At 37.2% G+C, this 17,440-nt stretch overlaps 1 protein-coding gene across 1 annotated transcript in view; it reads left to right on the top strand.

Moving 5' to 3' along the window:
• The first annotated feature begins 880 nt into the window (after positions 1 to 880).
• LOC114271573 (MADS-box transcription factor 23) overlaps positions 881 to 17,440 on the top strand; it is a 29,311-nt gene continuing 12,751 nt past the window's right edge. The window contains exons 1-3 of the mRNA XM_028213183.2: positions 881 to 992; positions 1,097 to 1,314; positions 15,272 to 15,350. Coding sequence (XP_028068984.2) covers positions 1,133 to 1,314; positions 15,272 to 15,350 — 261 coding nt within the window. The 5' untranslated portion in view covers positions 881 to 992; positions 1,097 to 1,132. The remainder of the gene's footprint in view (positions 993 to 1,096; positions 1,315 to 15,271; positions 15,351 to 17,440) is intronic.

Here is a 17,440-nt window from a genome sequence, read left to right as displayed (position 1 = left end):
GTGATATTTGTGAAAGAAAAAATGAAATGATTATGGGGTTTGATGTGATATTTTGTTTGAATTTTTTTTTTTTTTAACTAATTTGTCTTTTATTGAAAAAAACCAAAAATAAAAAAAAACAAACTTCCCAAACAGTGCCAAAATACTCTTCTTTATTTTCTTCTCAGAGTGATTGTAGAGTTGACATTTAAGTTGAAATTATCAACTCCCTTTTAAAACAACTTTTGTGCTCTTGATTTCTATTTAATTTCATAACAAAATAATCAATGAAACTAAATTAACACAATATAAACTAAAATAAATGGTAAAATTATTAATTGATATACATTTATGGCATTATTAAAAAAATATTAATTGATTTAATGATTTATTAATAAAAATAAGCTATTATTATGAAATTAGAAATTTTAATGGTCGAAATGAAATTTTCAGAATTATAGAGAGCAAATCGTATTTTAAGTAAAGGTGTATTTGTAATTTAAAAAATTAAAAATTTTAAAAAAAAGAAAGAAAGAGAGAGCATACTGTCTTGGAGTTGCAAAACAGTGGATGCTCATCACTTTTAAGCTACTTAACCAGGAATCCATCTTCCCTTTTTAGAAGTATTTAAGGTAAACTCGTAACCCTACGTGTCAGTGTCAGATACGGTGACGGCGCCATCAAAAATATAACTACTCCTCTCCTAAAAAAAAACACACATTTATAAAAAAATATATATATTATATATATACATATGAAAATATATGAAAGTTCTGATTCGCCCGTCCCCTCGAGCTCACCACTGTTGTTATTAAAAGTCCAATCTTTAAACTTTAAAACCACTCTTTTTTCTTATTCTTTAGCTGTTTTCCATGTTTAAAACAGCTCATCTTGGTGGTTTCTTGTTTCCCTCAAAACCACTTTGTTTGCTTATAAAAAGCTCTCCTGACTTTGATATGAAATTATAAAACCCTTCACACACAAAAAAAGACCCAATTTCAGAGCTCAACTGCGTAAGCTTTCTGCTAACCTTTTCTTTTTTTCACTTTTATTCATAATAATAAAGATCCAATTAATGCTCTTTTTCTCTCTTTCTATATATATGTTATTATTGCAGAAACCCTAATCTAGGTTCTAGACCACGGTGGTGACGATGGGAAGAGGGAAGATTGTAATAAGGAGGATCGACAACACGACAAGCAGGCAAGTTACTTTTTCGAAGCGAAGGAGTGGGTTGTTGAAGAAGGCGAAGGAGTTAGCGATTCTATGTGATGCAGAAGTAGGATTGATCATCTTCTCCAGCACTGGCAAGCTATACGAATTCACGAGCACCAGGTTTGTTGTTTGACAAAGTTTTTCACTTTGTCTTTAATGTCATTAATTACCTTGTTTTAATTTTGTTCTTTGTTTTGTTTTGTTCATCACAAACATCGTGTAGGTAGTAGCCCTAGCCCTCTCCCATATAGTTTTTTTTTTAATCTTGAAGGTAGTTCATGTCTTTTCCTAGATGGTTGCATATAATATCTTATAAAATTTCCATATTCATTTAAATTTGAAAATGGCTTAAATACTTGATAATGTAATATATTGGTTTCTTAGCAATACGGATTGAAAATTTCTAAATGGTTATTAAAAATCAGATCTTTAGATACCATGTCTACTTGGGGGGTGTAAAAATTGAATTCCGAACATGAAGAAAAATTTGTTAGGTTTTTAACACTCATTATTTTAGATTTGTGATTGCACATGATTTCACTTTCTTTTCTTGTGCTAATCTAGTTGAGAGATTGGCACATGATGGTATGCAACGATATAATGTTCGTTTTTCCCCTCTTTATTAATATATATACATATATATATTTTAGTGACTTCTAAGGCACTTTTAAATTTCAACAATAACATCTTTGTTTTACAGAGATATATAGATATATGTGACTTGTAAGGCACTTTGAAATTTCAACAATAACTTCTTTGTTTCGCAGATATATATATATATATATGTGTGTGTGTGTGTGACTTGTAAGGCTTTATTAGACTTCAACAATAACATCTTCATTTCGCAGAGATATATATATATATATATATAAAAGAAGAAGAAGCAGAAAAGAAATTGTAGCACCCATTTGGTCAGTGAAGCCCTAGTCTCAATAAAAGATTTGATGCTCTCAAATCATGAGCTGACATCACACTATTGTGGCACGAAAAGAAAAATAATTCTAAGGTAATAAATATACAAGAAAATCACATGAAGGCTTATATCTTTTGTGAATCTTATTAATTAGTCTTTACACATGAAGTTTCATTTCTTCGGAGTCATCGAAGATCTAAAGGAGGAAAAATATGCATCAGGAGATTTGAAGCATCTCTTTTTCACTCTTAGCATTAGCAAGCCATGAGTGCTTAGAGAAGTGCTATGAGCTTGACTTAAGGCTTGACAAATATGCTTTTGTCAAGGGGATAAGACGTTTGTGTTTGTTTGTTTTTTTTTTTTTTTTTTTTTTTTTTTTTGAACAGCAAACAAAGAAATTTTATCAAAAGTTAAGCATAGAGAATATTTGCATCATTGTCAAAGTTAAGCATACAAACTAAGTTGACACTCAAAGTAAGACTATTATGTGCGTCCCCAATGCCACCACTAAGAGTTAGAGAGGTTCCAAAACAAAAATTACACCTTTCCACCTAAACAATATCTAATCTACAAAATATTGAACAAAAAATCATCTATAGTAAACTAGTAATCCTTTGATGCAGCTTTCAGCCAAATGGCTAATCTGATTATGATTACCTCTTGAAGCTTCCCCATATCTGGATGAATACCAGTAAACACACAATCATTCTTATGCTTCCAAATGGACCAAAGAGGAACCAAAGGAATTGCATCCCAAATCCATTTTTTAGCTTTCTTGAAGCAATTTCTATCCACCACTGCAGCAAAGACTCAACTAACCTCGGCACACCCATATCACTCCCCACCACTGCAATAAACCAGACCAAACCTTTCAAACCAGAGGGCAAAAAATAAGCACATGTTCAACAGTGTGCCTGTTTGGCAGAGCTTAATTACAGCTTATTTCAACTTTCAGCTTAATTTAAGCTATTTTGATGTGTTTAGTTTAGCTTATAGCTTATAGCTATAGCTTTTTGGAAGTCAGAAATCAGCTTATTCTTTGAGTGGAGCAGGAGATGCTTTAAGAATAAGCTGGAAATCAGCTTAAGCTGAAAGTTATAAGCTATAAGCTGTTGAGGCATTAGCTATAAGCTGTTGAGGCATTAGCTATAAGCACTTTCCCACAGCTCTACCAAACAGGGCCAGTCTCTTTCTCTAATCTACAGAAAACACACAAAGTAGAGGCATTCACATCAAGACATTTAACAACCTTTAAGACATCTTGTAGGTATATTGACTAATTAGCCATGGATTCTCTAGAGCTTTTAACCGCTTTTTCCGTTTTTTTTTTTTTTATCAGCTAGGGCCAATTGTTTGTCATTAGATTTAATTAGCTCCATTTGAAAGTCAGTTTTAGCTTGTATTGTATGTTCTTTAACCTAATTGATCTCAAGTTCTTTGGTTTCTCACATATGTGTCTTTCATTGGTGTAAGACCTCGACGCTTACCATATCACCAAAACTCATAGATAATGATAAAGGCATAACTTTATTTCCTTAAAAGGTACAGCACCAAGCGCCACAAGTTGATTGTGATTCGACCTTATCCCAGGTCTCCGCCACGGTGATGCTGGTCCAAACCCAACCCAACACTCCCCCTTCCCCCCAGCACCTGCCCACAAACAGCATGCCCTCCAGGGAAATCGAACTTAAGACCTTACTCTGATACCAATTGTAGGACCTCAACTCTTACCATTTCATCAAAACCTATAAATAGTGATGAAGGCGCAACTTTATTTCCTTACAAGGTATAACACCAAGCGCCCAACTATGACTCGGCCTTATCTCGAGCCTCTGCCACAGCAAGGATGTTGGCCCAAATCCAGGCCAACAATTGGTGTGGGAATGACCCAAGAATCACCCACCCAAAGCAATGTTTAGTTATTTGTAGCTTAATAGTTGCGGTTCAAATCCTTCTATTTAAAATAAAGACTTAAATCTCTTACAGGCTCTTTTTTTATTAAATTAAGATTAAAAAAACCACATTAACCTCACTAAAGTGGTTTAATGGTTAAAACTTGGCTTAATAACGTTGAGGTTATGCGTTCAAGTCTTGGGTCACCACTTTACGCTTTATGCCAAAAAGGTTAGATGTGTACTGAATCTTTTCCCTCCCAAACACACATTAATGTGTAGTTCTTGGGCGTTGTTTTTTATTAACCTCACTAAAGTACCTATCACTTATGGTTCAATCCTAATTTCCATAGATATTATTATGACCCAAGAACTACCCAAAACTACCCAAATCAATGTTTAGTTATTTGTAGCTTGATTGGTGAGGTTCAATAAAAACATAAAAACCTCTTACATACTCTCTTTCTGTTAAATTAATACAAACCGTCTTGCACATAGACACACAATCTCTTTCATTCAGTCTCTCCACCCCTAACCATGTGTCACACACTGGCAATGCGGAAGCCTTGTTGAAGATAAGCAAGTGTGTGTGGCGCTAGTTAACACTCTTCACTAGCCCGCCAAGAATGCTCGAAAGGTTTGCAAAGACAAGCAAACACAATATTAGTCCAGTCGATGAGCCACAAGATTGGAGACAAGCCACAATATAGCAATCAACAAGCTAAAATGAAAGTAACAACAACTGAAAGGCTATGCACAATGTAAAAGGCGAAATGAACTTTTCATTACTCAAAAGAAAGGCATTACAAAAGTTGAACAATGCACAAAAGTGCTACAAGAGTTGTCTTACCATGTACAAGGTTGGGGTACATTAAGGCACAAGTGGTTTGGTTCATCACTTGGGTACCCCCTCCTTATAATAGCTTGTTAAGCGCTTTTCTATCTGACACGAGGAAACATCCATTATGCTTGAGGAGTCATAATGGATATTTAAAAATAATACAAAAATAGAAAAATTACAACTCTTGGACTCAAAACACCTTTGCTACTAAGGTATTTACATAAAAATTTACAAGGCAAAAAGATTACATTTGACCCTCTAAACATTGGCCTAAAGTTGCTACTTGGTGGCTAGCTTGCTTCATGGCATGTCTTGGACTTGCACCAACAACTTCTTAGGCATGGCTTTGGCTCTCCAAAGGGCACAAATGTGTGTGGCATCAAGGTGTTGACCCTTGGATGGGCGCACCTTGACAGTCTCCCCCACTTGAACGGTCGACGCCCTCGACGACTTGGCCCAATACGCCTCAATCTCGTCTTGAAAAGCCGACAAGTCTGCCTCCCGTTCCCAGCTGATTTCTTCATCTCCAAGGCCTTTCCATTTCACCAAGTATTGCCTTTGTTGCTTCTTGGAAACCATTTTCACCCGATCGGCCAAGATAGATTCAATAGACCTTTTCCCTGCTTTGGCTGTGATAGTTTGGCGTTTTTGCTCATTTCGGGTTGGATCTTCCTTGTCTGGATAGTAAGGCTTCAAATAACTCACATGGAAAACCGGATGCACTTTCAACCAAGATGGAGCATCTATCTTGTAAGCACACTTGCCAATTCTCTTCAGAATGGTGACCGGTCCCTCATACTTGCGCACTAGCCTTCTGTCTCTTCCCCTCATGAACTTGCGTTGCTCAGGGTTGAGTTTGACAAGAACTTGATCCCCAGCTTTGAACTCAAGTGGCCTCCTCTTTTCATCAGCCCATTTCTTCATTCTGCTTGCTGCTTTTTCAAGATAGGCACGAGTAATGTCATGGTTTCTCTTCCACTCCTTAGCAAATTGGTAAGCCCTGGGAGACTTTCCTTCATAAGGTCCATCCACTGTGTGGGGCAACAGTGGCTGCTGTCCATTCACTATCTCAAAAGCACTCTTGCCCGTAGAGCTACTCTTCTGAGAGTTGAAACATAACTGTGCTACATCAAGAAGTTGCACCCAATTTCGTTGATTGGCATTGACAAAGTGGCGCAAATACTCCTCGAGCATACAGTTGAAGCGTTCAGTTTGCCCATCCGTCTCCGGATGGTAGCTTGATGAAGTATTAAGTTGTGACCCAAGAAGCTTGAATAACTCCGTCCAGAAGTTGCCAACAAAACGCGTGTCTCGGTCACTAACAATACTTTTAGGCACACCCCAATATTTGACAATGTGCTTGAAGAAGAGTTGGGCAGTCTCCTCCGCTGAAACATACTTTGGGGCAGCAATGAAGGTAGCATATTTGGAGAATCGGTCCACAATATTCAAGATAGTCCCGATATCCCCCACTTTAGGCAATCCAGTGATGAAGTCAAGTGATACACTTTCCCACGGACGTTTAGGCACGGGCAAAGGTTCAAGCAAGCCTGCTTTCTTCTTATGCTCAACCTTGTCTTGTTGGCAAGTGAGACAAGTGCGGACATATTCTTCAACATCATCACGCATTTGGGGCCAATAATATCCTTGTTTCACCAAGGCCAAAGTTCGTTCCCACCCCGGATGTCCTGCCCAAAGTGTATCATGGCACTCCCGAAGAAGTGTCTTCCTCAAGTCACCAGCCCTGGGTACAAATATACGGTTGCCTGTTGTCATAAGAAGTCCATCTTGCACCCAAAACTGACGAGTCTTGCCCATTTTGACAAGGTTTATAAGATTCTCTGCCATAGCATCCTTGTCTAGATGAGACTTGATCTTCTCCTTGAGGCTGGTTGAAATGGAAGTTAAGGAACATACATGATGGCACACGGCAAGCTCCGCCTTCCTACTTAGTGCATCAGCAACATGGTTGGTGGCACCGGCCTTGTATTCTAAGGCAAAATCAAACTCTGCCAACTTCTCTTGCCACCGGGCTTGTCGTGCGCTTAACTTGGGCTGTGTTAAGAAGTGGCTAACTGCTGTGTTGTCAGTCTTCACCACAAATCGGGAGCCCAAGATGTAGTGCCTCCAAGTCCTCAGACAATGCACTACTGCAAGCAACTCTTTCTCATGAGCTGCATATCTTCGCTCAGCATCATTGAGCTTCCTACTCTCATAAGCAATTGGATGGCCATCCTGCAAAAGAACACCACCCAAAGCGAAATCAGATGCATCCGTTTGTATCTCAAAAGCTTTACCTAAGTCCGGTAGAGCAAGAACAGGATCTCTTGACATGGCTTCTTTTAAGGCTTGAAAGGCTTGTTGGCACTCCTCTGCCCAAACATATGGCTTGCCCTTCTTTAGCAACTCTGTCAATGGGGAAGCTAGTCTTGAGTACCCTTCCACAAACTTGCGATAATAGTTAGCCAATCCAAGGAATGACCGCAACTCTGAGACATTTGCAGGTGGCTGCCACTCTTGAATAGCCTTGACCTTCTCTTGGTCCATTCTGATGCATCCGTGCTCAACAATGTGCCCTAGGAACTTAATCCTCTCTTGGGCAAAAGAACACTTCTCCAGCTTGACATAAAGCTTGTGTTCTCTCAGCTTGGTGAGGGCCTTCTGAAGATGCTCCACGTGCTCTTCCAAAGTGGAGCTATAGATTACAATGTCATCCAAATATACCACAACAAATTGATCCAAATACTCTTGGAAGACTTCATTCATCATGGTGCAGAATGTTGCTGGGGCATTAGTCAAGCCGAATGGCATGACAAGAAACTCATAAGAGCCATAACGTGTAACACAAGTAGTTTTAGGCTCGTCTCCCTCGGCAATCCTTACTTGATAGTACCCCGACCGAAGATCTAGCTTAGTGAAATACTTTGCTTTGCTCAATTGATCAAATGAATCTGCAATAAGAGGAAGGGGATACTTGTTCTTGATGGTCAGCTTGTTGAGTGCCCGATAATCCACACATAAGCGAAGACTACCATCATGCTTCTTTTGAAATAAGACAGGTGCACCGAATGGGGCCTTAGATGGCCTGATAAAGCCTGCTTCCAATAACTCTGTAAGCTGCTTCCTTAACTCATTCAACTCAGGAATAGCCATTCTATATGGTGCACGAGCTGGTGGTTTTGCCCCTGGCACTAACTCGATAGCATGATCCACCCCTCGACGTGGAGGCAACTCTTTAGGCAACTGTTCAGGCATAACATCAGCAAATTGCCTTAAGATCTTCTTGACTACGGCTGGGACAGGAGTAGAATCAAGAGCTTCATTCAACTTCAATGCTGCAACCCAAGTTTGCTCCCCATGCCTGACACCCCTCTTGAGTTGCATAGCTGAGACAAACCGGTCACTGTTGTTGGTGGCCATAGCAGGAATGAGACATGGCTTATCCCCCATGACACACATACTGTTAGAATAAGGCATGACTGCCGTCTTCGTAGTTCTCAAGAAATCCAACCCAAGGATGGCTTGGAAGTCATCCATGGGCACTGCGGTGAAGTCTACTCTTCCTTCCCAACTGCTGACTTTCAAATGAACAGATTTTGCAACCCCATAGATAGGCTGCGCTGCCGAGTTAACCGCCTTGATGCGGCTGCCATCCTTCTCTAAAGATAGCCCAAGTCTTTCGACTTCAGTCCCCGCAACAAAGTTATGGGTGGCCCCGGTGTCAATCAACGCACGAAGGGGCTTCCCATTGATCTTTACATCCACAAACATCAAACCTTTGTTGGATGACTTACTCTTGTTCAACTTGCCTGCTGATTCCCCACTATACATGGGTTTCTTCCCTTTGCCTTCATCTCTAGACTCTACAAGTTGTTTGGGATCTGAATGGTTGCCCACTTTGCCACTCTTGGCATTCTTCTTAGGCCTGCCTGTAGGAACTTTCTTTTCCATAGCATTCATCATATGAAAGGCTCCCACTCTAGAGCCAGCTGCCTTAGAACCCTTGCCACTTCGTTTAGACCGCACATCCTCTTCCTCGCTATCATCCTCGCTTGGTTGAGAGACATGGTCAGACACAGTTGCTAGAGCATTCAAGGCACGCTTTTGTGGACATTCAGATAACCGGTGTGGCCCATTGCATAAGAAACAAGAGATAGGGCCTTTTGCTTTGCTTGTAGAGAATTGTTGAGGGGCTTTTGCCTTATCACCATAGCTCTTCTGTTGCCACTGTCCTCCACCCGAATGGGTTTTGGATGTAGAAGTGTTGGCTCCCCCACTCTTGGGTTTGCCATAGCCTTGGGACTTTCCACCTCCCCTATTCTTGCGCGGGGAACTACTCTCCCGTTGCTTAGGTTCGGCGTAGTCCGTAAGGCATTCAGCTGCTGCTTGTGCATGGGCTAAATCTTGCACTCTTTGCCTTTGAAGTTCAACTCTGGCCCATGGCTTCAATCCCTCAAGGAAGAAGAAGAGCTTGTCTTTCTCTGACATATCTTTGATGTCTAGCATAAGCCCAGAGAATTCTTTCACATAATCTCTTATAGTGCCGGTGTGCTTGAGATCCCGCAAAGCACGCCGGGCATTATACTCAACATTTTCAGGGAAGAATTGGAGTTTAAGTTCATGCTTCAGTTGCTCCCAAGTCTCAATTGTGCATAAGCCTCGTTGCATCTCATCATGTTTAGTCCGCCACCATAACTTGGCATCCCCGGACAAATACATTGTGGCCATAGAAATCCTTGTCTCCTCAGCATCGGCTTTCACAGCTTTGAAATATTGCTCCATATCAAAAAGAAAGTTGTCTAACTCCTTGGCATCTCGGGCGCCACCGTAGGCACGGGGCTCGGGCACACGCGCCCTAGTGAATTCCATGCCACCACTAGGTGCATTGCCAAAGGCACGGGTAAGAACACCAACCCGGCCACTAAGGTCTTCAATCTCCAGCCTGAGTTCAGTGACAACATCCTCAAAATCTTGTCCATGAGTAGGGCCATGAGTTCGCTCAAGATCATAAACCCGTTGCTCAAGGGTGGCTAATGAAGTTGCCGTGGCCTCCATACTGTCCATACGCTGTTCCAAGAGCTCAATTCTCTCCTTTTGCGATGGTTGACGGCTGCCAGCACCCTCCATTTAGAAAGCCAATAATAGAGAAAGCCAATAATAGAGAAATCCGAATAGACTGGGCTCTGATACCAACTGTCACACACTGGCAATGCGGAAGCCTTGTTGAAGATAAGCAAGTGTGTGTGGCGCTAGTTAACACTCTTCACTAGCCCGCCAAGAATGCTCGAAAGGTTTGCAAAGACAAGCAAACACAATATTAGTCCAGTCGATGAGCCACAAGATTGGAGACAAGCCACAATATAGCAATCAACAAGCTAAAATGAAAGTAACAACAACTGAAAGGCTATGCACAATGTAAAAGGCGAAATGAACTTTTCATTACTCAAAAGAAAGGCATTACAAAAGTTGAACAATGCACAAAAGTGCTACAAGAGTTGTCTTACCATGTACAAGGTTGGGGTACATTAAGGCACAAGTGGTTTGGTTCATCACTTGGGTACCCCCTCCTTATAATAGCTTGTTAAGCGCTTTTCTATCTGACACGAGGAAACATCCATTATGCTTGAGGAGTCATAATGGATATTTAAAAATAATACAAAAATAGAAAAATTACAACTCTTGGACTCAAAACACCTTTGCTACTAAGGTATTTACATAAAAATTTACAAGGCAAAAAGATTACATTTGACCCTCTAAACATTGGCCTAAAGTTGCTACTTGGTGGCTAGCTTGCTTCATGGCATGTCTTGGACTTGCACCAACAACTTCTTAGGCATGGCTTTGGCTCTCCAAAGGGCACAAATGTGTGTGGCATCAAGGTGTTGACCCTTGGATGGGCGCACCTTGACACCATGCCAAGGTACTTATCACTTATGGTTCAATCTTGATTTCCATGGATGCTATTATGAAATGAAATAAATTTTCTACGTTGCATGACCCCATCTAGATATTTTTACTCGCATAACTCTTTCTCCTCCTCTTTTCCCGTGGGTCAAACAGCAAAAGAGTCTCTAACCCCAACCCTCACCTAATCTTTCACCCATCCTGTGATTTGGGTGGTACCAAGATGCATGTCCCTCATAACCCAAGTTTTGTAACTCTCATCTTCTAAATTTAGTTGTCACTGGACTAATTGTTAGCTTTATATACAAAAGTCCAAAAGTTTTGAAGAGTTTTTATATTTAAGTCCCTATTTGTATTCTTTTTTTCTTTTATGCTTGGATATTTGCATTCCACGTGTAGGATGAGATTGCATGTGAGAGAGAGCAGTTATTTTTTGAAAATGTATGTTTTAAGTTGATGACACTGTTGTGTTGGATTGGAACAAGGACATCTTGCTTTTGAAACAAACAAAAGAGAGTAATAATATAATTTTTATACAGAATGATATGGCTTCTTGTAATCTATCTATTTCCAATTAGAACACTTAACATTGTCCTTATAATTTTAAAACCATCATTGACACATCAATCTGACTATATTTTCTATGTAATTTTTCTATTTGTAAATTATTTTTCACAAATATATATATATATATATATTAGTTTTGCCAGTAAAATAGCTATGGCTGCATGAGTAGAACAAAGTAGTCAAGAAAGATAACCAATTTAGGCAACATACCATTATTAGACCATGCTATAAATAAAAGCTACTAAATTTTTGCATTTAGGGTCACAAGATGGGGTGCTGATCAAAAAAAAAAAAAAGGGTCACAAGATGGGGTAACCTTATATTCATCCATATTTTATGCTTAAAAGGTTTTTCTCCACTTAGCCAAAGAGTCATCAAATAATAAAAATTAAATTACATTTCTCTTGTAATCTTACCTAGTATGTCGGGAAAGGCACTTTAATTTGATTCCTTTCTTTTTTTTCTTTTTCTTTTTTTTTATTGATGAAAATTAGTTGTTAGTTGTTAAATTAACACCTATAAAAATTAACCTCTCTACCCTTGTAAAGTACCAAGTACTTACCTTCTAATTAAACTCTCCTTAGAGAGAGTTGAGCTCATGACCTCCCATTTAGAACTAAATCCTTAAGAGCATTGAAAAAATATATATACTTATTAGCACATGTGGTTGCATTGCACCATTTACTTTTAAAAAATTAATTTCCAGACTTATAATCAAATAAATTTGTCTTACATTCTCCATGCGTTATCATGTGTTACCACGAAAAACAGTCTATATAACTTTGTTTCATCTGAAAATTTCTAGTAAGGTTAGGAGATATATCAAATAAATGAGAATCGAGTATGATCATTAAAATGAAGTGAACATTAATTTTATTTGCTTTTTTTGGCATTTGTTTTAACTTATATCTAGGGGCCTTGTGGAAGAAAGCAATCAAAGCTTTCATAACTAAATGGGATGGCTGATGAAAGCTTCTAGGAAGTATAGTAGCCTTGTAGAAAGCTTTGAACAATCGAAAGTGAAATAGGTAAGAACTTAACCGACTTTGGAGAGAGAGAGAGAGAGGGAGCTACAAATGATCCGAGAGCAAAAGTAATTGGACTCATATTAGTAAGTACATACAAAACATACCTTTTATCCGGTCATACCAAAACAAAACAAAAAAAAAATTAAGTAAAGAGTTTACTTACGTATAGCATTTTTGGAAAAATAATAAGACAAGCAAACATATTCGATTTGAGAACATTCAATATATCTGCATTAACCTAGTCAAGGACTTACTAAAGACCAAAAGATTGACTTTAATAAATGAGACTCTTTTATAAAAAATTTAAATTTAACACAAAAAAAAAAAAATCCATTATTTTGGTTTAGTTTTAAGTAATTTTATTTCTTTTTCCTTTTTCCTTTTTCCTCGAGTCCAGATCCAAACAAAGCCTCATGGGTTGGTCCGCTGGGGATCTGCAATAGCCATATTCCAAACACATTCGACAGCCTGTTCGTACAAATTATTTTTTTGGACCAATCCATGTATTCATCTATATTGACATCATTTAAGCTGAAGCACCAAAAGGATCACCACAAGGATCTGCAAATTTTAAACATCTCGAATTTTAGAAGTATCCACTGGATGTGCAAAACTATTAAGCATGCAGATTCTATTTTGAAATTCTTTTCATCTTCCTGTTTATGTGATTTAGAAATATTTTTTAAACCATGCATGATAGAACGAGGTGTGTGCATGATAGATAGTAGAAATAATAGAGAGGTGAATATGGGACATGAGGGGATAACAAATAGTGAATGTTTTTGTCACTTAAGTACGATTACTTATAAGAATTGAGAGGTTGATATGATGATCTATAGAACTCAAGTGGACTTCTAGCATATTATGTGATTCACGATTACCAACAAAATCAAAAGAAAAATTTTGTAGAACTGTTACAGGCCAGTGATAGCTATTAAAAACAACATATTCATGAAATAAGTGTAGCTGAAAGGAAGATACTTAGATTGATGTATGGTAAGACTAGGATAAATAAGGTTAGGTGTGAATATAATCGTAAAATAATAAGAATAACACCAATTGAGAAAAATTAATTTAAGATAGTTTGGCTATATACATCAAAGACTTTTTTTTTTTTTTTTTTCTTTTTTCAGCAAAGAAAAATCTTTATTGATAAAGAAATCATACATTACATATGAGAGTACATCAATAAGAATGAGAAAGAAAAAAAGGCAAAGAAAGGAAACCAAGCATAGTGTTGGTGAGAAACCAACACTAGCTCACAAGACCACTAACACATGCCACCACCCAAAAACTAGCTAACAAAAGCTTATAACCCACTGAATGCTCCAGCAATGCTAACTTGTTGCCGTCCACCATCCTTCTTAAACCAAACCTTCCTATTTGGATCTCTCTTTGTCCTTTAACTCTAGCTCAATAATCTTGTTCAACATATCATCTTCTTTCCCATCGAAATTGATGCCAAGAGATTTACCTAATTGTATAATGGCTTTAGCTTCATTGAGGAGAAGATTGTTCGGACTAGTAACACCCTTAGACAGATCTGAACCTGCTATCGCAGCTGCTGCTATCCTGAAGATGACAGACCTAAGAGTGTGCTTGCTGACTATTGCAGCTTTCTGCCCATGAAGTCTAGCAAAGCTGGTGAACTCCTCTAGCTGAACCTTCTTCTTTCTTTTTCTCTTCTCATTCCGCAAGAGTTTGGGGACAGAAGTAGGTTGCCTAACTAAGCCTGAATGATTTAGGTTCAAAAGAACCTTCCTATTTAAATTCTTACTAAGAGCTTGTGCCAAATCCACTTCAAGATTGATACCAAACCTAATTCCATCTCGAGATCCACTGAAGCTTCTAATAAAATCAGGTATAGAGACTTGCTCAACATTAAAATTTGGGCCATGCACTGACTCTTCCAATATGTAGAAAAAGTGATACAATCACTGTAATTAGAAATGTTAGGAGGAGGCAAAAATCTAAATTGATATGAGATGTGGTAGTAAAAAAATAATGTGAATTTATTTAACTATAGTCCTTGACAAAGTGGAATGGGGAAAAAGAATTTATATAGCCAAACTTCACTTGATTAGAACACAAGACTTAGGCCCTATTTGGGAAGTGGATTTTTGGCCTTTTTTTAGGCTCAAATTCACAGAAAGACAAAATAGACTAAAATATCTAATAAGACAAAATGTCATATAAAACCCATAATCATTTTATTTTTTTCACACAAATATCACATCCAACTACCAAAAAAAAATCTATCTTTCCAAACACAAATTTTAACCTACTAAAATAATTAAACTAAAATAGTCTATTAAAATAGCCAATTTTTCAAACGAGGCTAGTTCAATTTAATTTAGATATCGGTTGTTCAGACAAGGAGGAACCTAGCAAAGAGTTTTATAGACATGAAAATGACACCGGAGAAAGGAAAGTGGACGTATCACAAAACTGAGTCATATCAACAAGCCAGAATTCATAAGCTCCGAAATTCTCTTCTAAAAATAAATTAAAAAAAATTAAATATTGATTTCGACAATTTTGGCGAGAGACTTTAATGTTATTTTCTAAATTCAAGATAATGAAGTATGTAAAGAAACCAAAAGACGGTATAAATTCGGAAAAATTCTTCGCATGCCAAGAAACATAGATCACTTCATATATAATTGAATTCATCATAAAATGCAAATATTTGCATGAAATACCAGAGAATTCAAGGTAAAAGAAATTAACATAGTTCTTGAGATGTAGTGATTACTTTGTGAACCTGTACTTTTGATAATTCTTTATGCTTCTTCAAAGCTTCTCCTACTTGCTTCCTTCTGTCTTCAAAGCAATGCAAATGCTATGACAACACTTAGCTGCCAATTTTCAGATTTAAGGATGATAAATATTACTGTACAAGAATCTGACCTCTTTTGTTTACTCTTGTCAGCATGAAATCCGTAATTGAACGATACAATAAATCTAGAGAGGAAAATCATCAACTACATAATCAAGTGTCAGACGTCAAGGTACACTTCCTTTAATCACATTTCTCCCTCTGCAATGTCTCCAAAAGAATTAATATGCTATTTTTCAGAGATTTTTATTGTATTTGGCCTTTAATGCATTATTGCTGAAATTTTATTAAACAAATGCACGTGCCTACTACTGACATATACAAGTTTGCACTACATTTATTATTCTTATTATTCAAAGGGTAAATTACACTTTGCCCTCTTTATATTTGGTCATTTTTTCATTGTTTATTTTTTTTATTTTGACTCTTCATATTTCAAATTTTTTTCATGTTACTCTTAAAATCAATTTCTGTTCAAAATTAGACAAAAAATAATACATTGATAGTCACGTGAGATAAAAATATTTTATTATACATAACTCACACATCTGACATAAACTTAAACTTCAATATAATAATATATTTTTTTATGTAATGTAAGAATCGTGATATTTTTTTTTCTAATTTTGAACAAAAGTTAACTTTAGAAGTAAAGTGAAAAAAATTTAAAACATTTAGAGCCAAAGTGAGAAAAAAAATAAATTTTAAGGGCCATAATAGAAAAGTGACCAAATATAAAGGGAGTAAAGTATAATTTACCCTTATTCAAATGTGCTTCTGCAACCAAAAAAAAAATGAAGGTAGATCAATTTCAGATTTCAGGACATTTCAAGTTCAATAACAGAGTAACATAGACTGAACCATAATTTTTCACATCATAAAGATAATGCATAATTGAACCTTCATGATATTCAGCAATGCTAGATATCATGAAAAATCTTTTATGAAAATAATCATGAAGTTTTATGACCCTTGAATTATATTTAGAATAAAACACCACACACTAATCAAGGTAATCCAAGGATCATAACTCTTTCATAATCATTTTCATGAAAAAAAATTCATGATCCCTAACTTTTTCCCATGATATTATGGGGCATTTTGGCAACAATAAAAAATCAATTTTTTGATTTTTTGACTTTTTTAGGTCACATCACCTCTCTATTTTTTTTACACAAAAAGTTCAACTATTTACCAACTTCCCAAAACACCACTATAATAACAAAATTTGTCCAGTGCAAGGGGGTCTTTCTCATAGTATTGGCATAGAATTCAGATACTAACTTAGGGCATTCACATCAACCTCAACAAATTTGGAGCCAAATTATAATCCAAAATCCCTTTTTGTATTTTATGTTAAAGAGTCTAGCCATAATCCAGAAGCTTCTAGTCCTGGTCCAGCTTCCCCAGCTCCAGCTACTTAGTTGACAGACAGTTACAGATCAGTTAGATAGTTAACAGAATAGTTAGGCAGTTACAGAATAAACTAGAGTTAATTAGTTTGTTATGCATTAGTTAGTTTGAATCAGAGTTAGTTTGTGTAGATTATAAATACACTCATTCCTGTAACTTGTATATTCATTCCTTCTACATAATAAAACAAATAGTTTTACTCACTGCAAAATATCTGCTATCTGTCATGGTATCAGAGCTTCTATCTCTTGCGAGCATTAGGTCTTGAGAATTCATCAATGGCATCTTCCCTGCCGTCTCTGCATCTGTCCTCTTCTGCTGTATCTTCTTCTTCATCTTCTATACCTTCAAATCTTGCACTACTCATTACAAATCTGAATGCCTTCGTCACTGTCAAACTTGATGCCACAAATTTCATTATCTGGAAGAATCAAGTTCACAATATTCTGAAAGCTACTCAGCTTCTCAGTTTTGTTGATGGTACACAGGAATGTCCATCATCTACTATTGTTGATGCACACAATCATGAGATTCAGAATCCAGATTATACAAATTGGATTTTGATAGACTCTCATCTTCTCAGTTGCTTAACTGCAACTCTCTCACCATCTATCTTCACATCTGTGTTACATTGTTCCACAAGTCATGAAGTATGGAGTGTTCTTCTCAAACGGTTCACCTCTTTGTCACGCTCACATATTCACCAGTTGAAGAATAAACTTAGTCAAATTGTGAAAAAAGGCCACACAATGGATACTTATCTGACTCAGATCAAGTCTATTGCTGATCAATTGGCTTTAGCTGCATCACCTGTTGATGATGAGGATCTGGTTCTCCTAATTCTTAATG

Source organism: Camellia sinensis, chromosome 4 (genome assembly GCF_055761805.1).
Source record: "Camellia sinensis isolate YWXY chromosome 4, ASM5576180v1, whole genome shotgun sequence".
Taxonomy (NCBI): Eukaryota; Viridiplantae; Streptophyta; class Magnoliopsida; order Ericales; family Theaceae; genus Camellia; species Camellia sinensis.
The sequence above is the reverse complement of the archived record's forward strand: the minus strand, read 5'-3'. Positions and strand labels throughout refer to the sequence as shown.